Source organism: Perna viridis, chromosome 3 (genome assembly GCF_037379345.1).
Source record: "Perna viridis isolate PV_CMFRI_1.1 ecotype Kerala chromosome 3, ASM3737934v1, whole genome shotgun sequence".
NCBI lineage: Eukaryota > Metazoa > Mollusca > Bivalvia > Mytilida > Mytilidae > Perna > Perna viridis.
Window position 1 is genome coordinate 2,770,137 of NC_142447.1, and position 27,969 is coordinate 2,798,105.

Consider the following 27,969-nt stretch of genomic DNA (forward strand, 5'->3'; position numbering starts at 1 on the left):
ATAATTCTTTACGTAATACCGTAAAGCTTTTAAAGTATTCCTTCAGATGATCTCATGTATAGCATAAAAAAGCGTTGGAACTCAGAAAATTACGTGCAAATATCTTGATCATTAATATTTTTTTTAAAACGATGCCAAAATCAAAGTACTATAAACATACCTTAGAAATGCCTATGTTAACATGGCCTATGATGGTTTTATACGGGCTCCATGCATCTTTTCATGTGACAACAATTTCAGGCCATTATAGTTAATTAATCCAGCTGTCTGTGTGTTTACTTTGCTTGAAATGATCAGAAATGACAGAAAACAACAGCCCCCAAAACGAAAAAAAAATACTTTTAAATACTAAAAATTATTGATTCATCTTCCGACAAATTTTTAGGCAATCATATAGCTTTCAATGCAGACCTATCCTTTTCGCAAGTACAAAGACCAATCAACCAGTCAACCGATCAATCGGTCACCTTACCAATTACTCGATTCAGCATTTCTTCATTTTTTATTATTATAATTCACAACGCATATTTTGAAATTAACAAATTTATCTGAAGTGAAAAGCGTCATAGAACATAGAACAAACAGAAAAGGAATATAAAAATGACCATCTGTTCAAAACGTGAATTCAGTGCAACATCGGTGTACATATATTTAAAGTATTGATAATAAGAATGATAGGGCGGGATATGGGCTAGACTAAGACATTTTAGTTTTCATATATATGACATACTTCGGAAGACTTCACCGGTGCAGGTTTTATGGCTTCCAATTGATTGTTTTTTTTTCTGTTTCGAGGACTTCTTGCTTACAATTTATTTTTTGATCTTGAACTTCCTTAATAATTGGTTTTTATTCTGATTATAACAGATTGTTTCTGAAGCATATGTAAAGCATCTCGAAATTGGCAATATTTATATGACGTAGGTAAGTATCAAGTCATTGACCTTCGGAAAACAACCCTTGATTGGACAATGTATTTGAATTGTTGGCAACTGTATATTGTTCACCAATAATAAGCTCATTTTAATTTAGACGAGAATTACAATTTTTGTGATACAGTGTGAAACTAATTTCCTGATTTCTAATTGAAAACGGTTGATTTGTAATTAGGTGCTTTCCCGAGCCATTGTAAAAGGTAATTGAGAATGTGGCGGATATTCAGTATCGGTGACAGAATCACTAAAATATAAATGATGAACGAATCTGGCGTCAGTAATACAGTAAAAACAATGAACCAAGTGTCGCAAATAATTTAAAGTTATACAAAATATTTGTTGTTTTATATTTTGCTTTGTTTTGTTTTCTTAGTGAAGATCTTTAATCCATGTTGTAACAAAACCTTTTTGAATATTTTATATAAAATTGTCCCACTGTCCAACTTATTCAAATAAAATGTAAATTTCGTCATTGTCTATTTACATATATCCTTTCAACAGAATCATGAGAAAACATGTTTTTTTCTTCCATGTGTACAAATGGTAATCATGGCAATCAACATTAGTACTATAAAAACAAAAGAATAAAAAAATTTTTGATGACCGCTATGACTTTGGTTCCCCTGATTATTCTTTCAACATGTACCGATAACATAGATCAAGGACACTGGTAAGCGGCCGTCGAAAATATCATGAAAGAGGAAAGTAAAACTATGGCAAACTGTGAACAAACCGGTTCATATATCTCAAATTGATACACCATAACGATCAACGAGTTCACAATGACGATACATATGCATATAATATTTGATCAAGTTTGTAAAAAGATTGCATCAACCTTGGTTCAACATGTCAGAGTTACTAAGTTTTCCTCATCCTAGTTTAAACTCGAAAGTGAGAAAAAAAATTGTTACTGATAATTCCGGAAGTCACTACTTTTTTGTATTTCATTTCCACAACATTGTATTACATTAAAAGATCTCTAAGTTGAGGTTTGATATGGAAAGGATATTTTATAACTAAATTTAGATTAAAACTGATTTACAGTTTTGAAGTAAAATTAAGTTCTGAGATGAATAAGAGAAACTTAATAGAAGATTGGAAATCAAATTTAGAATTCTGGTTTTTAAATTCAATAATTTATTCTTTGAATTAATCCAGAAATAATTTCCTAGTTTTTGCGGTAGAATCGATGTATAATTTGAAAATTGGACAGACGAAAAGAAGCTCCGTAAAATCAAATGTGCAAAGTTATAGAGACGATAAAATTATGATATAATCCAGAAAAAAGCACCCAGAAAATTACAAAAATATAAAAAAAAAAAACAAGAGTCAACTTCAACTTACAGCATTGACTATTTTTATAAAAGCCGGACTTTTCTGCTATTTAGTAACCTTATTTTCGTTAGAAATGTCAATTACAAGTTATGTTTTGTTTTTTGTTTTTTAGCATTTGAACTTTGAGTTTAGCAAGGACTCATTCTGGTTAAGTTTTAATTGTTTTTTTTAACCAATATGGCAAACATCTACGCTGATTACGATATATATGTGCGACAAAGAGTAATGACGGGAACCAAGATTTAGCGGAAATCAAAAGAATGTAATGCAGGGACAAAGACCAGACATGGAAAACAGACAAACACAACTAAGAACATAAAATAAATAGCTTGAAAAATACGAGTGATTCAATTTTGTAAATGAAAGGCACACGGACATAATCTTTCTTGTACTGCCGTTTTGTGTAAGCTCTATCCCACGTGAAAAGTGAGACGTTGCTTTGTCTTTAGTTCTAATCAGATATTGACTTTTTTCTGTTGTTCTTTTCTAGTCCTTTGAACATTTCGTCAAATTTTGAAATTTAAAATTAAGATAAATGTTTTATGACAGCTGAAAATCCTCAATGTATGGAAATGACTTCGTGTTCATGATAAGTTTCCGGATTGTACGGAATGTTGTTTAGAATCTCACACTTGATCTCCAAATGTCCCCAAAGGACCCGTCCAGTGGAAAGATTTTGTCTGCTACTTAACTAAAAATTGACTAGAATGAAGTGGAATATAATACTTCATAGGCTCAAATTAGTATAAATTATTGGATATTACATAGAACACTGACGTTACAAGTCAGTAAAGAACTTCTTAAAATAATTAAGTATTTATTCAATGAGATAATGTAAGTTAAATAAGTCTGCAATTATCATTATAACGATGAATAGGGTTTTATCTAAGTTCAAAATTGTTATAAGTATGTTTTATTTGAAAAGATCGCTTGTATAAAGAGATAAAAAAGGAATTACGATTCGAAACATTATCATGAACCTCTCCAAAATTTAAAGTCTTGATTTATATTTTTATACTGTTCTATTTAAAGCTTCGATATCTCTTTTCATTTTACCTTGGATGTGGAGAAGATATGTGTATGAGGACTAACTGTGTTTGTCATGTAACCTTTTCAATCAAAGCAGGCATACCCAATCTACCTAATATCCATGATAGTTTTGCACGCATATCAGCTGTACAAATGAGTATTTCGAGAATGCTACGAGCAAAAATAGAAGGCAACACAAATGAAGACGAATTTGACGATATATTCAAACGGTTTTATTTTTGATATCTTGAACGATAGTAGTTCGTATTCATATTACCGATTTTGACTTCGTGTTTAAACAAAGGGGAGTAACTCTCCGACCCGACGGACAGGTTTACTCTCCGATTGGAGCTATGGATAGTAGAAGACCTAAAATCCAAATATTAGATTCAAAGAGTAATCAAGGGAACCAAGGTTATAGCGGTAATCAAAAGAATGTAATCCATGGATAAAGACCAGATATGGAAAACAGACACACACAACAAAGAACATAAAGTAACTAAAATCATACATACAAAGTAACAAAAGTAAATGAGCAACTCGGACTCCACTAAATAGTTGGCGAGAAAAAATTTTCTTTCCCCAAATGAGATCGTCAAACAGGATATTGTGTTTGTGGGTTTCGTTCCTTAACAAAAATTGCTTAAATGGCTTGCATTCCGAAAATATGAAAAAAGATAATTGACATTTTAGTTTATAAATAATATAATCCATTTTGTCGTTGTTTTTTTTTAGAATGTTCTATCTGGGAGTAAAAAACAATCGGGACAATTAATTGTGATACAATGGTAAGAAGATTTTTTGCAACAATTATGGCTGTTAGTGTAACAAATAAATTTATATCCTTTCGTTATCAATGAATTTACCCATGTGGATAAAATGGTTTTTGATATCTTAATATATATCATAAAACTACTCAGCATTAACTTGGTTTATTCAATTTGAAATCTGGTCTAAATTTCGTGTAAATATTGTCTGTTTATTGTTATTAATCTTGGCTATAATGACGCATTCTATGAAACAATTGTCTTGTGGAGAACAAATCAGATTTAAACATGAAATTATGTCATTATATTGTTCTATTTTCTTAATGGGTACAAAATGTTATAGTGGAATACGTCAGAAATACAACCGGAGTCATGTCGGTTTGTGTACTGTTTGAAAGAAACATCGATTGTATTATACTTAATTTGGAAAAAACGTCCCTGTAATAATTCGAGATGGTAAAGTGATACCAGAGCAAGATATAATCACAACGGTCTTCAGTAATCTTCGAATAAGTATCGTTGCATAATACAGGATAAATAATTGGAAAGAGTGCATAATCCAAATATGAACACGGGTACCAAAGAACGTCTAGATTTAACAACTTGTTCCGATCACGAGTTAAATCGGCACGCTATTGCTAATAGTCAATTGATAATCCTATTGAGTTGATTTTCCAAAATAATTTATTGTTATTTTTAACATAGGTGTCATACATTGCAGATTTTGTGATTGGTGGGGTGATATTGCTGTTGTGACCTTTCGATGGGAAATGAGTCCGAGAGTGAAGTTAGGTGACAGGAAATTAAATCAGCACATCTAAGGCAAACGGGAAAATAACGTCAGTATTTATAGGAATTATCTCTCTTACACCAAAAACAACAAAGGAAACGAAGAGTGTGTTGGGTAATTTCGTTCAATATTAAATCATATTTTCCAAGTGTCCAGCAAATTTTAATGTTCTGTTAATAATTATCACACCAAACAAACTTTCAGAAAATAGTTTTGGTACATCTAAACAGAGAGAATCAGAACTATCATCATTCACTCAGAATTGCTTGGAAGGTTCAAATCTGTTATGCAACATAGATTTTGTTTAGATATTTTGATATAGCCAGTATGTATAATAATAGCAAAAATATTGCTTACAAATATTGAGTTAAACAAGTGTTTGTTTACGTAACGCTAGAGTGTACTTTTTGCATCCGCAACACATTCTCTATAAATGAAAGGGAAAGTAACATCTGTTTAAATATATTAGGCTTGATATAGAAACGAACTTGTGCAGGATACTAAAAGTAAAAAACATTCTAGCGGATTTGATTTATAATATACGTATATTTGCTTAATGAACATCAAAGGTATAGATAAAGGTATCATTGTTTAGGATTCATACACTATATACATATGCAAATTTTAATAATTTAAGTAATAAATGCTATTCTATTCCTTCAAAAATCAGTTGTCAAGTGTTCCGTAAAAATAAAATCGTGTGCTATTTGTCCTACAAATGTTCCAGGCAAAATGTCACAGTGACATGTATGTAGCTATTTTATATAGGCTTAATATATATAAACTTGTGCTGGATCACTAGAAATTCGCTAAATTTTAACGGATAAAACTATTCTCATGCAATGAGCCTTATACTTGCATTCAATACAATTTGTCATTCTATTCTACATTCTTTTGATTTCAGCTATAATCGTGGTTCCATTGATTACTCTTTCAAAAACCACGAATAAAAACATGTACATGTAGTTTCCTCCTTCGTAGATGTAACACAAAAGAGTCACATAGACGTATAGAGCAATATAAGGTGTAGTTCCGAAGATAACAAGTAAACACCGAATGTAACTGAACTTAGATAGACATATAGAGCAATATGAGGTGTAGTTACAAGGATTACAAGTGAGCACTGAATGTAATTCAAGTACACTAGTCGTACTTTATTTTGATTTATACACATCGCGAAAATCTAGTGTTCAGAAATTTTCACTTTTTTCAAACAATCTCAATTATTTTCACATTAATCGACGGTATTCACCAACCCAGTAGTAAGACTTGTCTGACCCCGAATAATATCACATTTTATCTACCCTATTTAAATATAAATCTTGCAGTATTCCAAATTTAAAAATACGTAAAACACCGAGGCTTCATTCCTTGCATTGCATATGGTTTCAATTGCTGATAATAAAGCAACAAAAAAAGATGTTTTTATAGTTAACATTATGTAAAACCTTTAGCATTAAAAGACAAAAGCATTACAAGTAATGGCACGAAGTCATTTATTTTGTATTTCAATGCAATATTAAGTATCAATCGCGGAATGAAAACAACCAAATAAACAATAGCCCGAATTTAAAAAAAAAAGTTTTAAACTTTCCTTTACATTCTAAAGTAAAACAAAAACAAATCAAGAGCAATGATATATTATGGTTATCGGATTGTTGTGAAATGTATTTGTTTTAATGAGTCCCTCTCACACCTTCAATGTCATTTCAAAGTACCCCCTCAGAGTAAATCCTGGAAAGTGATGGTTTGTTATCTCTCAAACGCAATTTCTTATTGTGGTAGCTAAGTACATGTGGTTTAGAATTCATTCACCTAAACGTACTAAAACTATTAACTTTGCAAACTTTGTTTGAATTGTATCAATGTTCATGGGATATAACTCTTTCCCGGGTTTTACTAAAACATAATTGTAACCTTAATGCATTATCAAATATGTAATTTGTGTTTTTATTATGTCATTAGAGTTTTAATTCAGATCAAATGGTGAATTGAATTAAATGACATGATAAGCATTGTCAATGATTCATTAAAATTAATACATAATTAATTTTAATCAATTATTAAGGTATTTTAATTTTTAATTAAATTTGATGACAAGTTGAACAACTGACCCACGGATGCTTTAAAAAAAACGTATTTCAAACCATATAGCTACTTACAAAGGTAAAACTAGTTTTAGGTGTTCAAGAAAAAGGTATAACTTTTCTTCCTTCCTTTTCCCCAATAAGACTGCAAACAAGGTTTCGTGTGTTTGTTAGTAACGTCATTTTAACTAAAACAGTTGCTTACGGTAAATATGAAAAAAGGACTATTCAATGTGTCCTTATATTCTACATGTATAAACAGAATTGATATAGTAAATATGTCAAAAAGACAAAATCCCTACTGGGGTGGTAAATGTCAGCTCAAGGCCACCCATAGATCTTAAATGAACGACGAGGACACCATCACTGCAGCTTGTCCTTATAAATTTCAGCAACATAAAAGTAAACTGAAAGTAAAAACGAAACAAGATAAACAAAGGCCAGAAATTAAATACCTGACTGATCTACAAATCTGTCTCAGTTGGCAGAGTTTTCATAAACGAACTTTGCATAGGCTTAAGACGCGAAGGAATTTTATAAGAAACCTCTTAATGTGCAGTGTCTTCTCTGAGAATTGAAATGATCACTATCAAAAGATGTATTGTTTATATACAATGAATTAGATATATTAAGACAGTGACATCCAGTGAATCCTACTTACTGACATAAATCGACAAAAGTGTTGTTTTACTGTACATATTGCTATTGTCATAATTTATTAAAAAATGAAGCAATGTCCGGGAATTTCAGGAAAATTAAATCGACTCAACAAGTATGTTGGCTGAGATAACCACACCCACTGCACCCGCATCAACCCAATATTATTTTCAGCTACATCATACCTCCTATATGCGAATCACTTTGTCGTTAAAAACTGCAGCATTTTGTATTTTATTGCCATTTTTTTATTTGTTGGGGCAAAAGTTGTGTTCTTTCATTTTTCAAATTTATAATTTCCACAGAACGAAGTAAATTGATAAATGTATAAGTATCATTAGGCAGCTACATAACTCAGCTTTCTAATGGTTGCAAAGATTTTGCGGTAACACGTAATAGTAAAATATGTTAATGTATTGAACATCAATATATCGAATTAATCGACTTTTCTGATCTTTTGTTTTTGTGGTTAAATATACATTTTACCATTATTTCTCGATAAATCGATGTGCTTTCCTTAAGTGCATTCCTTTATTTAGCTCATTGTATCTAAAGTACTTAGTCTTCGTTGCTCCGTCGTCCGTCATCATAATCAAATTTAACCGAAAATACGCAGGTTATTTAGTGTGTATTACGTGATTGAAGTTATTTCTTCACAGACCGAAAAAACATATAACAGTCATTCCTTATAATTTAATTTTAGTATCAAAATTCAACGAGTAAACCATAAAAAATGTTGATGATGTGATAGTCTCATTATAAATGTTGTCTATGAGATGATGGACATTTTTTTTTATCTAATCAGAAAGCGTGTTACATCTGAAATTAAATTATATATCATATATGATTTATTCCGGATGTGAATCCATTTTTTTTGTTGAATTTCGCTAAGACAATATTTGATAAAGTGCGATGTTACTAAATGCAAATTACAAAAAAAAAAAAAACAAAAACAAAAAAACAAAAAACAGCCAGCGCTTAATCAACTATAAGTTGAAGATACAAAGCTGACAGGCTATTTGTCTTTTTCTGTCTAACCAAATTACAATCAAGGCATACAGATGATTCTCTATTTGATACCAATATTGTTGAGAGTTGCTTAAGTACTAGCATAAAGTTATAAAAGCGGGTTATAAATCACTTCCAAAATTAATAACCGTGTGTCATACACATGCTTAATCGATGTGGTAAGACGGTTTCCCACAAGTATACGTTTTTTATTCATTCTACACAAAACTTTACAGAATCAGTGATTCTCTTCTTTGCGCTAATATTATTTTTTGCACAGATATGTCAATTGTGGTATGTGTATCATACTATTCAAGCACGCAGACACACGCGTAGAGAGAGAGAGAGAGAGAGAGAGAGAGAGAGAGAGAGAGAGAGAGAGACAGAGAGAGCAAACAGTTTTATAGAGAACAAGATTTGGTCATATCCATTGATCATTTCCGTTATGTGCGACCACGTCGAAACAAATGCAATCAAGAACGCTATTTACCCAGTCATAATTTTTGTTTTTCTGCAAATGCAGTTTTCATCTCTGGCTTTTTGCCGACAATACGCATGCTTTTTTACCTGATTAGTGGCAGAGAAAAGAGGTTAAACTATTGCTTTGACAGCTATACTTGTATGTCAGTATTTCTCGGTGTCTTACCTTTCTAGTTGTTGATATCGCTCTAACCATTCATTTTACTATCAGTTTATAAATACTACTACTAATAATGATGCTTTAATTCCTTTGCATTTCGAGTTGTGTTGTTATTATCGCCTTAATCATAAATTTTACTATCAATTCATGAATAAAAACAAGACATAGCCTCAAAATTCGGTATGAATAACTAAGAAATGTAATCTGGACGAACAATACTCATACTTTTTCGTCAGATTACATGATAACGTACATCGAGAAAAGACAGTATACGCCCTTAAACAAACTCAAATTTAACAACAATATTTTTTCATTAATGACATGAACTTGCTCATAAAAAGATTTGCTTTTGTACAAACAAAACAAAACAACGGATTGCAGTAGAATAATAGATTATACAAACCCTGAAAGAAACAGATATTTGAATATATATGTAACCATTCAATTCACGATAGAACAACAACAAAAAAAAAAACTAACACAATAAAGTTTAATTTTTAACATACACAATTTCGAAATAAACTATAGCACACACACGCACACAAACATACATATGCACAAACACAAAAACAAATTAAAACTATCTTCTTATTTAAAATTTCTTTTGGTTTCTGCATATTGTTTCTTTTTAACTCCATTGTCTTTCTTTATCTTTATTCCTTGACTTTCGCAACTATGAAAAAGATATTTTTCTTTGTAACCAGTGTTGCCCTTCATCGTAAATACACAACATAATAAAGCAAATAGTTAAATCAAACAATTTTTTTTATCAATTTTTGTATTTAAACGGTTAAACATATTAAACCATACTACTGGTGTATTAATATTGGCAAGACTTTGCAATAATTTATCAATTTGTTGATTGTGGGCGATGAATTGAGTGGCTCTATCGCATTTGTTGTCATTCTAAAATATCTTTCTGTTGTTATGTCTTTGTTTGCCAACTCATTCATCAAACATATTAATAAATAAATAAGGATCAAAGTTTTTACAGTCATCGTAACAGGAAATATATAGTTCACTCAATAATGATGAAATTTAGGGAATTGGAAACTGGTATTTACATTGTTATAAAATGCAAGAGTTCATCGGCTGTTGTCATTTTAAAGTTTACAAAACATCAAAATTGATTACATAAAAAATGACGGTTTTTAAAGAGTGTTTAATATAGCGTGAGTAACTCAAATGAAATAATCACTTGATTTGGTTTGAAGACCCGCTAGGGGTATAGAATAGGTTTTACCGAAGCTCTAGCAAACTGCAGTAAATTATCGTATAGTCATACACGAAACCAGAACTCTGGATGAACGTAGGTCATTATATTTTCCTTCTATTTAAGATACCGTCACGTAACTTGCCACAATGTTCTCTGTTATATGTACCAGTGTTTTATTTTCAAAATAATAAGCACAGTACAAGACTTTTGTTCTTACAAAACCTGCTATTTTGAACATATTATATTACAGTCGTTGCTTTGTATTAACATAAGTTAAATGTGTATACGCTTTCACGTCCCTCTCTTGATTTTTATAACTCACTGGAAATATTTATTACCTTGATAAACTCATATTTATTACAAATGCACTTGACTTTATTGGACATGGATATTGTTGAAGTTAATATTTTTTTCATGTTTTGACTTATCTTTTCTGACAAGCGTTCAAAGTATATTTGTGGCATATTGCTACCATGACCATATAGTATTTGATTGAACCGTTTCCATACATTTAGGTTGTGTACAGCATACCAAAGTACATTAGATTGATAAATATCATTTAAGAATTTAAGTATGGGTCTGTCTGAAAATCAGGCAGGGAATGATTCATCATTTCTCTAGAAAACCAATAAAACTGCTCCATTTGTTACGTCCTAAAAACAACTCTTCCTGTGTTCATTTCATTCGATCTGCTACATATCGTGAAAAAAGGTGTTAAAATTACGTAGGGAAATTATTCCGAATTTTTCTGTATTAGAATGTTACAAAAAGTATTAAAATCTCCATTGACCAACTTTCATTTGCGCTGTTTTTGTAAAGTACAATTTCATTCGGCCTATTAAAGGATTTTCAATCAAAACCTATTTTTATTGTGATATGGGAGAATCGTGAATCATAAGCCACTGCCTGGTGTTAAGGCAGAGCTACATGTAACTGTTCTCTTGTGAAGTTTATAGGACATTAAAAGCCTGTGCTCTTTATCGAAGATATACGTTTTATTCGAAATTTATTAATAGATTTTTATATTTTCATTTTATACCAACTTGCTCTTAATGTCTGTTTAAAAGGCTTTAGGAAGATTTACTATCAAAATCGTAAAAACAGAAAATAAGAACATATGAGCCAATGTCTTACTGTTATAAATTATTACCTGATTTCTCTTAAAATCAGTTTTACGCATTATACCCTAAAACAAGCCTTAACCCCCCAAAATGTACGGTTACCTTTCTGATGATTCAATTTATATTTTTTGAAGATTCTTTCTTGTTTTCTCTGTTATGGTTAAGTAATATGATTCACTGTCCCAGCCTCTATTCAAGAAAAATGAGTGAAGATAACTAAATTAACTAAAGTCATCTTTATATTACTTACTGTCTTTAGGATAAAAGTTTTGGTAACCAATGCGTCATACTTGTGGTTGTTAAACTTGATTGAACATATCTATGAAAGAGTAGTCAAGGGAACCAAAGTTATAGCGGTAATCAAAAGAATGTAATCCAGGGACAAAGACCAGACATGGAAAACAGACATACACAACAAAGAACATAAAGTAACTAAAATCATACATACAAAGTTACAAAAGTAAATGAGCAACTCGGACTAGACTAAAAACTGTGAGCATGGACCAGGTGCACCGGTAGGGTAAGCGTCCTCTGCTTTTCTAGAAACACCCGCCGAGTTGCTCATAAAAAGTCAAGTCCGGGGTAGACAAACGAGGAAAAGGAACCTATGACCCGTTGAATAAATCAGTTTTCATGGTGCTGATGGATACACCATAACGATCCACGAGTTCATGAAGACGACCATAAAACTTCTGTAGTGATGACTTCAATCTTGTAGCAACATAACCCTGTTTCAGAAGCATATTTGTTAGAGTTCTAGCGCGATACAAAAAGTCTGCGTAGTTTCGGCAAGCTCTGACATAACGTATGAGTTGTGATATGAACACTCCATACGCAGGAGCCGAAGGGATGTTGCCACAGATGAAAGGAAAGTTGACAATTCTGAATGAAAAGTCATCACGTTTGTCGTAATGTTTGGTCAATAGTTTTCCTTTATCATCAATTTCTAAGTGTAGGTCAAGATATGAGGCTGACTTCACAGTGTCTCTAGTATCCTTTATCTCAAGTTCTTTTGAGTAGATGCGATGTATCAAATCCCCGAAATTAGGATTGTTTAAAGATAATACGTCATCTATATAGCGGAAACTGAGATTGAAGGATCTAGCTAAACGATATTCTTTCTTTCTGATCAGATCAGCTATAAAGTCAGCCTCATAAGAGTGAAGGAATAGGTCAGCAAGTAAAGGAGCACAATTTGTTCCCATTGGGATGCCGACTGTTTGTTGAAAAACACGTCCACCACAATGGACAAATATGTTGTCGATTAAAAATTCAAGCATTTTGTAAACATCTTCCTCTGTATATTTGGAAGATGATTTGGAATTATTTTTTACAAAGTATGAGGAATCTCTACCAAGAACTATATATTTGTATCTAGGTGCACCATCTTTTTTGGTAAAAACAACGATGTATAATGTCTTTAAGTCGGGATTTTAACTGAGTATGGGGAATAGAGTTATACAGTGTTGAAAAATCATAGTTTTAATGCTATTATATTCAGATAATAGTCTTGACCTAATTGTCTCCAAAAGATCTTTCGAATTTTTCAGGATCCTCAGTGAATTAATACCACTACGGGAGTAACAAGTGGTGTGGTAGGACTGCAGACCCCCTTTGGCAGTTGTGAGTATAGAAGTTAAAAGTTTTGAAAGAGGTTTGGTGGTACATTTTGCAGATCCAGCTATGAAACGTTGTTGGTATGGATTCTTGTGAAGTTTAGGAATCCAGTACATGGACGGTAAATCACAATCATCGTCCCTGATAGAGAGACCAAAGAGGATAGCACAGATTTATGGTTTTCCACAATCTCTACTTTGGAGAGAGTGGTAGCAGTATAGGTCTTATCACTCCTATTATTTTCTACGTCTACCTCTGATAATAAACATTGGATATAATACGCTTTGCAGACAAAAACAATGTTGTTTTGGGCTTTGTCTGCTGGTACGACAACATATTTGTCATGTATAATAGACAATGTTTCTGCTACATTGGGGTCTTTGAAAACTGATGTAGCCTTGGTATTCATTGACCTACTTAAAACTTTCATTCGTTTCAAAATTAAAATTCTGTGTTTTTTTAACCTGTGGTGAGATTTGAGTATACGCATGTGCACCGATGGAGTAAACACTTCCTGTATGTAAAGTACCTCACGTCAATAAGCATGCCACTATTGGTAATCTATGGCAGTAGCAAGGAAAGTTTTCGATTGGACTGCATGTGGGCATGTTTATATTTGAATATATAGAAGTGCATTTCATTTTATGAAGTCAGCCATTATACTCTTGTGTTAGTAGTATGAAGCCAATATCTAATGTAAATTCATGCCATCTGTGTCAAAAGTTATTAAGCAACTTTATAGATATTAATTGATCACTACTTAATATTTACTAGCAGATGGATAATAAATAAAAAATAAATGCAGTTTTGAAAAGAAGTTTTAAATTAGTTTTACCGAGAGACTGGCAGCATGTCTATCAAATTCATTAAACTTTTGGCGAGAGTGCAGAGCTAGCTTTTCCTTTTGTCATTTAAAGAGAACCGTTGAATGACAAATATATAACAGCATTTTCGAAAGACTACATAACCTTAATTTGAAAAACAACAACAATAACAACAACAAAAAAAAAAAAAAAAAAAAAAAAAGAAGAAGTAACACAAAAACAAACAAAACAAAGGAACAAAACAGACACAAAAAAGCAAAACAAGCAATATACAAAATTTAATTTCAACTTAAGAGAATTTTAAAGACTTTTTGACTTTAAGAGAATTAAAATTCTGTGATTTTTTTAACCTGTGGTGAGATTTGAGTATACGCATGTGCACCGATGGAGTAAACACTTCCTGTATGTAAAGTACCTCACGTCAATAAGCATGCCACTATTGGTAATCTATGGCAGTAGCAAGGAAAGTTTTCGATTGGACTGCATGTGGGCATGTTTATATTTGAATATGTAGGAGAAGTGCATTTCATTTTAATTGAATGTAATTTATATGTGTCAAATTTATAAATCAAATAAAAAGATCAACAGATTTATTACTGAAAATATTTTGTTTCTGATATCCGAAGATGTGCAATATATAGCTATGATAACGTTGATGAAATATTCCGATAAGCATCGTTTCTGGGAGTGATATGAAGCAATTAAGAAGCAATTAGAAAGAAATTCGACTCGAAATGGAATCTACAAATTAATGAATATGCACTTTACTGTCTAGAAATAGAACTTTGTAACATAGTTTTACTAGGTTTTTTCTTTTAAATTATTGTAAATTATGACAGAAAGACGATATTCTATCATAAATATAAAGAGAATATGTCTAGTGTATATACCAAAGAGGAAATAACCCCACCACATTTTCGGCTAAACTCATACTGCAATCGTTCTATTTGACCAACCAAAATTCATTGACAAAATATTTATTGATGATATACCGTCACTGACAGTATATAACACCCATTATTATCGGTTTATCAAATATCATTACTTTGTCTTAATAACTTTTAATTATTTAAAAGAAATATTTTTTTCCTGGCATCACGAAGAATACATGCTATTGAATTCCAATTTAAAACCCTATCTTTCTTTTAATGGTAAAACAGTGAAACAAACCCATTTTAGACTATAATGACTCTTATTTTATGGTAAATTGGTGAGCCAAGATTTAAAATACATTTAAAATGATGCAAAGATTTAAAAAAAATGTCTGGTTGGGACCGGTTTTTGGGTTATCAATGGATTGATTTAGACAGGTTTTATTGTGCTTAAGCAATTATGCAGTTCCGTGACACATGATACGAAATGTCTATGTAGCTGGTATTACTTCTTTTGTCGTAGACAGAAATATATTTAAAAAAAACAACGATATTTGTATGTCGGCACTCTTCATTTTAAAATGAAAATAACTGATTTATAAGATAAAATGGTTACCCATAAAGTTTGACAAAAGAATGCCCGTTCGCTATAAGTTTTATAAATACCAAAAGTTAAGAAGAAATATAACTCACAATCAGAAGCGTATCTGTCATGCACAGCAATTATTTTCTGAATTCATTTTGATCAAACGAATATAAAGTATATATGTGCTATTCTTTCCTTCGCTCTATACTTGTACGCGTATTTTAGCACATTGATATTCAAATATTCGTAGCTAAAGGACCAGGAAAATAGAAAAGAACACGTACACTAAGTTAGGTACTGGATGACACAAATGACCACCTCATATATTGCTAGACATTAATACAAACTGTCAAAATTTAACACAAACAAGCATCCCTGAAACAAGATTTCAACGATATGGATACCGTATCTCCAAAACAAAGAGTACATGTTACCAAAAGTCAAATGTACCATAAATTTATGATATAAATAACAGAAAATGAAAAAAATAAACGGCAAACAGCAAACAAACGCGTCCATATGTGGTCACTGCCGAATCCTCAATATCTACTAAATTAATAAACTCACTTATAATACTTGCCACGAAAACGATTTACTACAAACATGTACTACAAAAATCATACTCTGTAACCACACATAAATTTATATATCCTATTCAGTGACTGCAATTTGCAATCATTCATAAACAAATATTTTTGTCGTTAGCTAACCACTGCCTGGTTCTTTTATTAAAGATGAAAAACAAGAACAATATGCGAATCAAACAAAACAAAGAAGCATATGTATGACACTTATTTCAAATCATGATTTTCAACATCAAACCTTTTATCAGACGAAATTATTACTTGTACACAGTAGGAACTTAATCTTCAGTTATGTTATTTTTCCTTCTTCAATTAATGAATATCAAAGAACGTTAGAAATAAAAGGGTTCTATTTGTCGACTTGGTTCAAATTCCTACAGAGAACAGCTTTCATACAGTTGTTGTACTAAACATATGAAAATAACGTGTCTCGTGTTCCTATCAAATTATAAATACCCTTTAAGATATGTGATGACATTAATAATTATAAAAATCCGCTACTCACAGTTACACGATATAATAAGGATATGTATCTGAAAAAACGACTGTGAGAAAAACACAAAAGTATTCAAATCATTTGACGTAGATGACCTGCAATGTTATTACAAAAATTCAGTTTTGTTAAAAGCTTAATTTAAAAACAAAGGCTTGATATTGAAAAGAATCCGACTTATACAACTTTTTCCTGAAGGATTAGAATGTGTTTTCTGCATACTGCTTAGTACAGTAAAATGATAAAAATAGTTTATCACACAGAAAGCTGATGACAATACGTTGGCGTTAGAAAACCATACAAATAAATTCTTTTCACTCTTCAGAAATTTATTGTCTCAGAACTCCTGCACTACTACTGACCTTAGACGGTAGGTGTTTTGTCGGTTAAAATCAAGACTCTATCATAAAAATCACGGTTTAAAATGAATTAACCCTGCCAAATTTATAACAATCTGCATTCAATCATCCTTACTGACACTTTTTTGAATTGATGGGACTCACCACTGTTTATTTTATTTTTTTTTTTGTTTCGTTTTGTTTTGGTCTGTTTTTTTTTTTTTTAGCAAAAACTAAAATGAAAACTGATTTATTCAACGGGTCATGGTTTTCCTTCCCTCGTATGTCTACCCGGACTCGGCGGGTGTTTCTAGAAAATCAGAGGACGCTTACCCTACCGGTGCACCTGGTCCATGCTCCCAGTTTTTAGTGGAGTAGTTGCTCATTTGCTTTTGTTACTTTGTATGTATGATTTAGTTACCTTATTTTCTTTGTTGCGTATGTCTGTTTTCCTTGTTTGGTCTTTATTCCTGGATTACATTCTTTTGATAATCGCTATAACCTTGGTTCCCTTGATTACTCTTTAATAGGAACAGCGGGAGCTTTGATATCAGTTTCAGAACATCAGTAGTGTGTGTTTTAATCATGGACCCAGGCAAGTAATTTTAGTGTATATTTAGAAATTAACAAAAGCCAGTGTAAAATGAACAATACTAGAAACTTGTCTAAACAAATATTTTTGCTACATGTAAAGACAACAAAACGTTGATAATGTTTCATTGTGTAGAAAGAGACATATGCTCATTTTACTCTAGGGTTTGTGGTCATACTTCATACGTCAAAACCAATACACTTCCATATTTGATTTAGGGTTTTTTTGTGATGATACATCCTACGTTGATTTATTACTCTGTTTCGGAACTTTCGGCGAGAAATAGTTCGACGAAAGTGGAAATAATTTGCATTGCCCATTTTAGTGACTACTGGTGAATACTGAGATGTTCAAAATTCCGGATTTAAAAAACAAATAAACTTTAAGGGTAGCTCCAGTCGTTTCCTTTTCAGTTTTAGCAAGTCTGTTTCATAATATGTACAAATTCCGAAAATATAACAGACCGTTACGATTGGACGGCATATTGTACACATTGCAGATGCATATAAAATAGACGCAACTGACAACTTTCTATTTCTCCTATTGGTCTATAGCATTACATTAATTCAAAAGATTTAATGCCTTTCCCATCTTAGAAAAGATATGCATCTCAAGAATGTTATTATAATGTACACACATGTTGCTGTTGAGGTCACTTAGTTTTTTAATACAAATTATCTAAGACAGTAACCTTTCATCAGCAGAAATTTCAAGATCGATCTAAACATAAATTGTACACAAATAGTATAAAAAATACCGAAACGGGGAGCCAAATCAAGCACCGAGAAGTCTGACCGTGTAAAAAATACAAGGAATGAAACCTCAGTGGTTTACGAGTCTTGAATTTTGTGATGCTAAGTTGATACTTCCAACCCACTTGTTCATTTAAATATAATGTACATGTTGCATTAAATTCAAATAAAATGTGTTTTGCCTTTCGTTTAGTTTTTTTACGGTTCTGCAATATTTCTATTAGTTTTAGAAATTAACCTAATCATGCACTCAAATCACTGTCCTAGTTTCTTGCATTTTATTCAAAACTTCCCCAGTATGAAGGTTTATAGATGTAGAATTTTGGGATTGAACAAAATCGATAAATATGTAGTTTGTATTTGTAGTCCCTAAGGCATGCGCATAAATAAACAATTTCGCGGACAGGCTTGATTGATAAATCGATTAACTTTCTAAATAATAAAACCCGAGACAAATCGGTTAATACGGTTTGGTAATCATATTATTAACTTGTTTTATCGAATTATCCAAATATCTAACAGAGTTTTTACATTACCTGTTCGTTATGGCACAAAACAATCCCGAAAAATATATAGCGAGTTCTGGTACTTTTATTTTGTTTTTTGGGGCCAAATTGGACTAATTCACCAGTTTATTGTTTTCAACATATCCAAGAATTAAAATATATTGAACACAGAACTTATTGTGATGTGCTTCATGTTTACTTCTTAACAACGTTATGAACAACAGATAGCGGAAATCAAAAGAATATAATTCAAGGATAAAGACAAGACAGAGAAATCAGACACACACAACAAAGAATGTGAAGTAACCTAAATAACAATTACAAAGAAACAAACGTTAATTAGCAACAAATACTCACTTAAAAACCAAGAGCATGGACCAATGGCATCGGTAGGATTAGCGTCCTCTATTTTTCTATGAACATACGCCGAGTTGTTCATAAAATATCAAATCCAGGCTAGGGTAGACGAAGAGAGGGAAGAAAAAGTATGACGCGGTGAACAAATTGGTTCCTATGATGCAATTGAATACACCATAACGATTCTCGACTTCATAATGACAACCACCAAATAGTTCTTACCGTGAGTTTACGGAAACTGCTGATGTTTTACTGCTTCAACACACCTTCACAACTATTTATTACATCCGAAATCTCTTTATACTTTTATGTAATTAGATATGAAAAAAAATCATACATTGTATGTCACTCAAAGGATAATGCGTTTAGCTTTTTAATTGGTCAACATTACAAGTCAAAAATTATAACGTCTCATGATACAGCGTCATATTAACTGTAATACACTTTTTATATTCAAGGGAATGACATCTTTTGTTTATATAATCATGTGATTGTCGTGTCAGGTACAGAAGTCATTTAAGCATCGCACTCTGAGGACTCTCTTGAGCGTCTGACAGATCAATTATCATTGCAATATAAAGAGGAAAAATCAGATTAGAAATTTTATTAAAATGTATTTACCCATAACAAGTGCATGAACAAATAATTTCTGCTTTAGAATGTATCCACAGAAAATAAATAATTGAAGGAAACCTAACACTGTAGTATTACAAAAGACAAAAGCTCTGAAAATTCCTTGTGTTGATCGTAATAAAAGTTCGAGGTGCCAAATTTAGCTTCTTTTCCCCCATCTATATTCAATCGTAGAATATGTAGTATTAAATGGTTTTCATTGTTGTAAGAGTAATCAAGGAAACCAAGGTTGTAGCGGTAATCAAAAGAATGTAATCCAGGGACAAAGACCAGACATGGAAAACACATATACACAACAAAGAACATAAAGTTACTAAAATCATATATACAAAGTAACAAAAGCAAATGAGCAACTCGGACTCCACTAAAACTGAGAGCATGGAATAGGTGCACAGTTATGGTAAGCGTCCTCTACTTTTCTAGATAGTGTTCAGTTATAAAAACACAGTTGCAACACTGCAACAACACGTAAACACAGCGAATGATTGTATTATAAATAAAACATAGAGAAATAATTTGATTCATTAGACAATGTTCACACTCGAATAAAGAGTTGACTTACTAATACACATCTATTCCACAACATACCTAACAGTGATAGCATCCGTTTTATTCACACTGCATCACCAACGAACTGAACAAAATGAGTAGAGATAGTATCATGTTGGTCATGTAAAAAACTAAATGTTACCAAGTATTTTTCCCTGTTGACTTGATTTTTTTTATTTCGCTACCATTTTCGGTGCAAACAACATGTCATTGACCAAATATTATTTTGCGCCTATTTGCTTTGTACAAACGTTGTAATTTACCTGTTTTAGTAAGGGCCAAAAAAAAAAAAAAAAAAAAAAAGACAAGAAACAAAACAAAACGAAAAAATCGAACAAATAGTATACTACATTCTGAATATTTTGTTAGTAATCACAAGAATGTAATCCAGGGACAAAGACCAGAAATGGAAAACACGCACACACAACAAAGAACATAAAGTAACTAAAATCATACATACAAAGTAACGAAAGCAAATGAGCAACTCGGACTCCACTAAAACTGGGAGCATTGGCCAGGTGCACCGGTAGGGTAAGCGTCCTCTGCTTTTCTAGAAACACCCGCCGAGCTGCTCATAAACAAGTCAAGTCCGGGGTAGACGAAAGAGGAAAGGAAAACTATGACATGTTGAGCAAATCATTTTTCATGGCGCAGATGGATACACCGTAACGATCCACGAGTTTATAATGACAACCATAAAACTTCTGTAGTAATGACTTCAATCTTGTAGCAACATAACCCTGTTCCAGAAGCCTCTTTGTTAGAGTTCTAGTGCGATACAAAATGTCTGGTAGACGACGTAATGCGAAAATACGGCAAATTGAAAAAAAACATGTATATATGTATGTATTATTGTAAACTGGATTTCCATATCATTTTACTAATTAGCAGAATTATAATGTACATTAACTACAGACCTACACTTTAATTCTTTTCCATAAAAGACTCGTGATAATTGATTGAGAGTTGAAACCGACGTTAAAACTTGATCTATTAGATATTATAGCCTATCATACATAGCATATTAATACCCATAATACTGAGGAAGGAAACGTCAGAGAGGTGAAAAGGTTTTCAATCTGGCATTCCCGAGAAGACTTATTACGAGTAATTAAATAAACAGTGAAAAATACCCACCAGAGAGTTTCAATAATCGTATCTTTATCTTATTAGTAATTTCTGGCTAATTTGAAACTAGTCTAAAAATCTGATTAGACATGACTTCGCATAAACTTGTTAGTTAATCAAAAATAATTTGGATGGCTGTTGCCAAAACAAATAGGTGAAGTCAGTCAATGCACTGATAATCATCTGCACACCTTACTATTTTGAAATAAATTTTCTTCCTGTTGAATGAAGACTATCTTAAACGAAATTGGCAGCTCAACTTCAAAGATACATGCAGTTTCACATGCATATATTTAGGATTTATTGAGTAACATAAGCATCATTGGTATGTGAATTGCAGAGCCGTAATTATGTTCCTTACACTGTCATTGCGATGGTGCTCCTTTCCGAAAACTTTTGATGTAGAAGGTATTCCAGAGACCAATCTGCATATTATTATTCACATCCGGGATCTCGAAACGCTGCATTACAACCCTTCTATTCGTTGCTATTCTCAATATTTGTATTTGGTTAAACTAGATATTAGTAAATTTTTATTCTTATATTTTTAACACAAAAAAATGTCTTATCTAAAATAGTGAACTCTACTCTGAAAATAGCAAATCTCCATACATTTGAATGAGAGATTAGGACAACTGAGTCACGTGATGAGAGACTATGATAATAACTCATACTGTTATATAACGTTCCATTACTATAAAATGTTTTGGACGTTGTTAAATTTCTTGATAAAGATGTAGATATAGATCTTAATTTTTAAAAAAATCACTTGAATTGAAATCACTACAACAATTTTATCACAGAAGACAATGTAAAGGTTAACAATGATAAGGTGAAATCTCTTTCACTTTATTTGGTTTGGCTATGCACCTTTTTCTTTTTAAAGTTTTTATCACATTTAATCGAAATGTAAAGTTTCTGGAACTTTAAACATTCGTGACAAACAAGACAAACCATCAACCGCATACAGTAACACGATCACCAAATTTATGGACAATAACATATTCGATACAGTTTTATTTTTCCCATTTTCGACAAATTTTGTATTATTTAATTTTAATTTGATTTTTTCCGGAACACCTAATGTCATGTCCTCTTCTTTGTGGGATTTTAAACCGCAACTGATACATTTTGTTCGTGTTTTGTCTGATTTATGTGTCGGTCAATTTTGATGTATCGGTAGTTTTCAGGTGATAAGTACCGGTTTATATGGAACAGTACTCAATGGAACCCAGATTCTAGCGGAAATCAAAGGAATGTATTCCAGGGAAAAAAGACCAGACATGGAAAATAGACAACCACAACAAAGAACATAAATTAACCAAAATAATACATACAAAGTAACAAACGTAAATGAGCAATTCAGACTTACACAAAAACTGGGAGCATGGACCAGTTGTACCGGTAGGGTAAGCGTCTTCTGCTCTTCCAGAAATTCCCACCGAGTTCCTCATAAAAAGTCAAGTCCGGGTAGGCGAAAGAAGGATACTTGAAGTTTCTATTATCAACTACCATTTTTCAGAAATTATTTTCATTCATACACAACTTTTATTAGCGAATGTATGTTAAGTCGTTTTCCCAATTCAAATTATTATAATTTGCACTTTTACCAAGTCGTTGGTTTAATCAATAGGAAAGTTTGAGTAGAAGTTAAAGTATCAGTTGCCCTTTCTTCTTAACCGACCTGTAAAGAATTAAATATAAATTACTAAAAAGAAAAAAAAAGCTAACACAACCAAAATTGATCTATAATCGTTTGTTATCAAAAATGAAAAACATAAAACAAAAAAAAAAAAAAAACAATACTAAAATTAAACTTTTTAAAGCAAAAAAAAAATGTTCTTATAAACCAAACACAAAAATACGAACTCTGCAACTACATGTACAAATTAATTTATTTTCTAATCTCTTAGTTTCACATGGTTGAGTTCAATAAACTATACGGAAATCTTTACATCTGAATATCAACCCATAGAAATATTCAGATATACTTATTCATGATATAAATGAACGACAAGAAAAAGACATCAGTGATCATGATCGATAGATATGCGGGGAGCTAATAGAAAATTTCAGAATCACTCTCACATAAAAACAATTTTAATAAAATCAAAGTTTCTTAAAATTAAAGTTTCTTAAAACTGATCCCCGTGCAGGTCCGGGTGTCAAAAGAACAGGCCTGCAGCAGCGCTAAGCTTGTCGTAAAAGGCGAATAAATTGTGCACAGAAACCTAGCCGGGGGCTAGGCGCTCTGCCCACAGAGCAACTGGGTTGTGTGCCCCAGCTGGTGGAATTGGGTACCCCAGGCTATAATACGGAAAACCTGACATCAAACCATAGTGGTGCAACGTTTTAGGAAGGATGCCACATTCCTCCCACGTTAAAGAACCCATATGTGGTATTCGGTAGGAGTAGGAACCTTTTCGCTCCGCCACAGAAGACTAAATTGCCCGATCTTACCCATCCCTCCCTTTTTTCTAGTGGCAATCAAAATTTTTCGACCCTATTTTCCTTGTGTCCCATCCCTTTTTTTCATTTCATCATCATTTCATGTTCATTTTATCATCCATTTCATGTTCATCGTCTGAATATAGCTGAAATATTGCTGCTCGGACGTTAAACCCCAACAATCAACCAATCTATCCTAAAATTAAAAAAAAAATGTTACAACCATACCATTACCTAAAGCGAAAAATGTTTATATGGACATTTATACGAATAAAAGCATCTTTAAAAATCGATGACAAAATTTACCATTTTAAATTTATAGATGAATGTCAGCTTTGCAAGATGTTTGTAAAAAAATTAGTAATTAAATTGGCAGCGACAAAACATAGCTAAACAATTATTTTAACTACAGTCAGTCATTAGGCTAGAAACATTCTGATGATATTACTCCATTGTAATATACTATTATCCTGTTATATGGCAGTCAGTCTTTGATTGCGTTCATGTGACGTCTAAATTAGAAGAATAACAACTACTAATAAACAAAACAATTGCAATCATCTTTGACCATTTGTGAATGCAGTTAATGTATGGGCGTACTAAATGGTCTAGGAAGTTTCTATAGAATAGTAATGAGAAAAAACGCTGAATTTTTCTATTTAAGTCGATCGTTATCAGCTTATTAAATGTTGCGCGCAGTTGTAGTCGGTTTTAGGTGAAAGTAATTTTCTCAGCGTTATCATGAACAGTAACGTATTTGGACGATGAAATGATTACTAGTGAATCTTTTATGAAGAAGAGGTGTAAACAAAACAAACGTTTATTAAAGATATTACTCTTTGAAATATAAAATGGATTAACGAATAGTTTAATGCACAGTACTGAGTTGATATACGCTAATAACAAAGACAATTAGTAAGGGTACCAGAAAGGCGAAAAACAAACAAATTTCTTTGTTATTTCATAGTATAAAACATAGTAGAGTATCAAATAATCGCACATGGTAGAACCACAGTCACTGATTATAACGATATTTACGCAGAACAGCGAAATTTTCATCGACCCGGAATAACACACTAGCATAAGGAGTTTATGAAACATTACGTATCAAATTATACTAACTTCGGTACGTCTTTAATAGATATTCAATTAACAGCAACGGATCACGTTGAAATTGGTTCACAAGTTATTAGTCTAGAGTTGTTATAATACCATCATATTTTTCAATTGCTGTGACACATTATGATGTCTTGACGATGAAATGATTATTGAACTATTGCTTGATCTTACAGCTTTTAAAGGAAATACAAACTATTGTTGATGAAAGAGGGAAATCTTCTGTCTGGGATGTTATTCAAAATATTATTCGTCTCTTTCTATTTTTCATACGGTAAGTGTTTTTTTTCTGTTTCAACTTTATCATCTTCATCGGATTTTTAAATCAAATTGTAATAAATACATTGTATAATTTTACTGAAAGTTTCGATATAGTGTTAGATGAAAAGTTCACTGCACTTGAGTTTAATGTATTATCAGCAACGGTAACTAAATAGATAGGTAAAAATAAACAGTTGATTGGTAGTGTTAGAGCTAAATATTTGGGTATGCAGTACCGTGCACGAAAGGAAAAAATACAATAAATCGAATACCTAAACCTGCTTATCTTATTTAAAAAAATGTATGAGGGCTTTTTAATCGGTTATGTGTCTTTTTAAACAATATAAATTCCTTTTTTAAAACCACAATTGACATTGAATGACAATTTTATCTAATACATGGACTGTGTGTCTGTTATTTTAATTGATTCATTATACTTAAGAGGATATTCTTTGGTCATACCCAAAAACTGTATCAGTATAAATCTATAATAATAGTTTATAATTAGAATAACTGCTTAACTTTTGTATATTATTTGAAATCAAAACACAACTTCTTAGTAGCTCTATTCAATTTAAGTACTTTCAAAAGTAAACTAAAATCCTGGGCACATAATTTCAAAATTATTCAAACATACGTATATTGATAATTCGCTATTTATTGAGATTTTAAAATATTTTGTTTTTTCATATAGTGGTTAATTTAGCATCTAAATTGTTACTTTTCTAAATGTGTTTATATTTGATGTTTAAATATTTAGAAAACTCCAAGACTAAAAACATTAATCAACCAATAATAAGAATTTTTCACGCACTCATTGTCATATCATATCTTCATAACCTCATTGGGTATCATTTCATCACACACAGGATATCTCCACGTTAGATTTGTTTTAGTCGTTTGTGTGTCTTACAGCAAACCATGTCAATATAAACAACACACATTTTATTTAAGAGAAGACCTACCAGAGTTTTCTTTTTTTATATTTCTAATTATAAAGTGCAGAAAGATTTTAAAAACCTTATCTATGCTACATATTTGAACTAAGTCAGCATGATAAGCAAATTATTTCTTTGTCAACGGAAATGAATTATCATAATCAAAATGTTCTAGATGAACAGGTGGCAAATGTCAATCAACTCCTTAATTATGTGTGTATTGTTCCTTTGTGTATGTGTTGTTAGAGAATGTTTTTACTATTGATTTTTACAAATTTTGACTGTTGCCAATTTTATGCTGACCATTTGTATTGTAGTATACAATAATAATAAAATAATTAATCGTAATGGAAGCAGGAGGTTTAGCGCGCTATAAAACCTTGTTTGTCCTATCATTTATAACGGCAATGCCTGTGCCAAGTCAGGACTATTGCGTTTGGTTTCCAATGTACTTGTTTTCCCTTTGATATTTCCTTTTGTTATACGGCCTTTTCTTTTTGTCTTTTGCTCTGAGTTTATCAGTTCAGAAATTTTGTCATTACCATTCGGTCGTTATTAATGCTTGGTGTGTAATTAAAGGACAATTAGGAGAAACAATTGGACATCGATACTTGCTTAGAACGTTAAATGACATATCCATTATATGGGAAGAAAGACAAAACCATAAAAACAAACAAACACCTAATACCACTTATTAACTTTAAAATACACAGCAACCAAATAATATTTGAAAAATCCAAATTCCTTTAAACACTATGAGAACGCATGAAGGGCATCCTGTATAATCGTCCTCTTGAAACACCCGTTCAGTTGGTAATAAGATGTCAGACCTGGTTTAGAATGAAGAAAAGAAACTATGACATTCTGAAAAAAATCTTCTGTTCTCATGTTGGTGAAGGCGATAATTTATTATAGCTTTATCTTCAATTTGTGTTTCTGACCAAAATTGTTAAAGATAAACCTCATTCAATTAGTAATCAAAAGTGATGTCGGCATACTACTATATCGATTGACAAAATGCTACTGCAATGAATATGTACATATTTTGTGAGTTCGTTTATTATGTAAAGTAGATGTATGTTTGATTCAATACTATGATCAGTCTTTAAAGTCTCATAAACGTATACAATTCAAAGCAATACCAACATTGCGAAGATACGATAACAATATTCCTCAATGCGTGATGCAGACCTAATCAAGTATATGTTATCCTAATAACCATGCAAAAATATAAGAAATAGGATTTTAAGTCGAGATGTTTTCTTAAAACATGCATGTGATCAGAAAGTCAAACGTATGATAGCATGTTTACTAACATGAGTAGCATTTACGAATTGGACAGTAGAGAAATTAGTCAAATAGAGTTCGACTTCATGTAAAAAAATAGTATACCAGTCGTTTGGAGATCACTATGAACAATCGGGCATTGCTCTAACTTACCCAACATCGTTCATTATTTCTTTATGTCTCAATTTCTAATTTTGACATATTGGAAACTTTTATGATTCTTAGATGAACATGTGATAGAGCTTGAAAGTCTCGTTGTCTACTTATATTTTAGTCCGGGATTTCAACTGTTAAAAGCATTCAAAACTGACGACGTTTCTGTACTTAACTCGTGGTCTCAAGGTACATCACCATGATGTTTGTTGTCAGAATTTTTGACAATTGTTACCAAACTTGTTATAGCTTAGGAAAAGTTTCATATTTTTTATCATCTTTACGCATCAGTGACTTCCGTCGATAAAATAGTAGGATAACCTCATCGTACACTTTTGTGTGGGAGT

General features: G+C 31.8%; 1 protein-coding gene and 1 long non-coding RNA gene across 2 annotated transcripts in view; one reads left to right on the plus strand and one right to left on the minus strand.

Annotated features, from left to right (window-relative positions):
- The window catches only part of LOC148620655 (uncharacterized), a 28,270-nt gene extending 8,913 nt beyond the window's left edge, over window positions 1-19,357 (minus strand). The window contains exon 1 of the long non-coding RNA XR_015920932.1: window positions 19,110-19,357. This is a non-coding gene — a long non-coding RNA (uncharacterized LOC148620655). The remainder of the gene's footprint in view (window positions 1-19,109) is intronic.
- Window positions 19,358-24,884: 5,527 nt separating this feature from the next.
- LOC148620656 (G protein-coupled receptor GRL101-like) overlaps window positions 24,885-27,969 on the plus strand; it is a 77,794-nt gene continuing 74,709 nt past the window's right edge. The window contains exon 1 of the mRNA XM_088574335.1: window positions 24,885-25,257. Coding sequence (XP_088430461.1) covers window positions 25,188-25,257 — 70 coding nt within the window. The 5' untranslated portion in view covers window positions 24,885-25,187. The remainder of the gene's footprint in view (window positions 25,258-27,969) is intronic.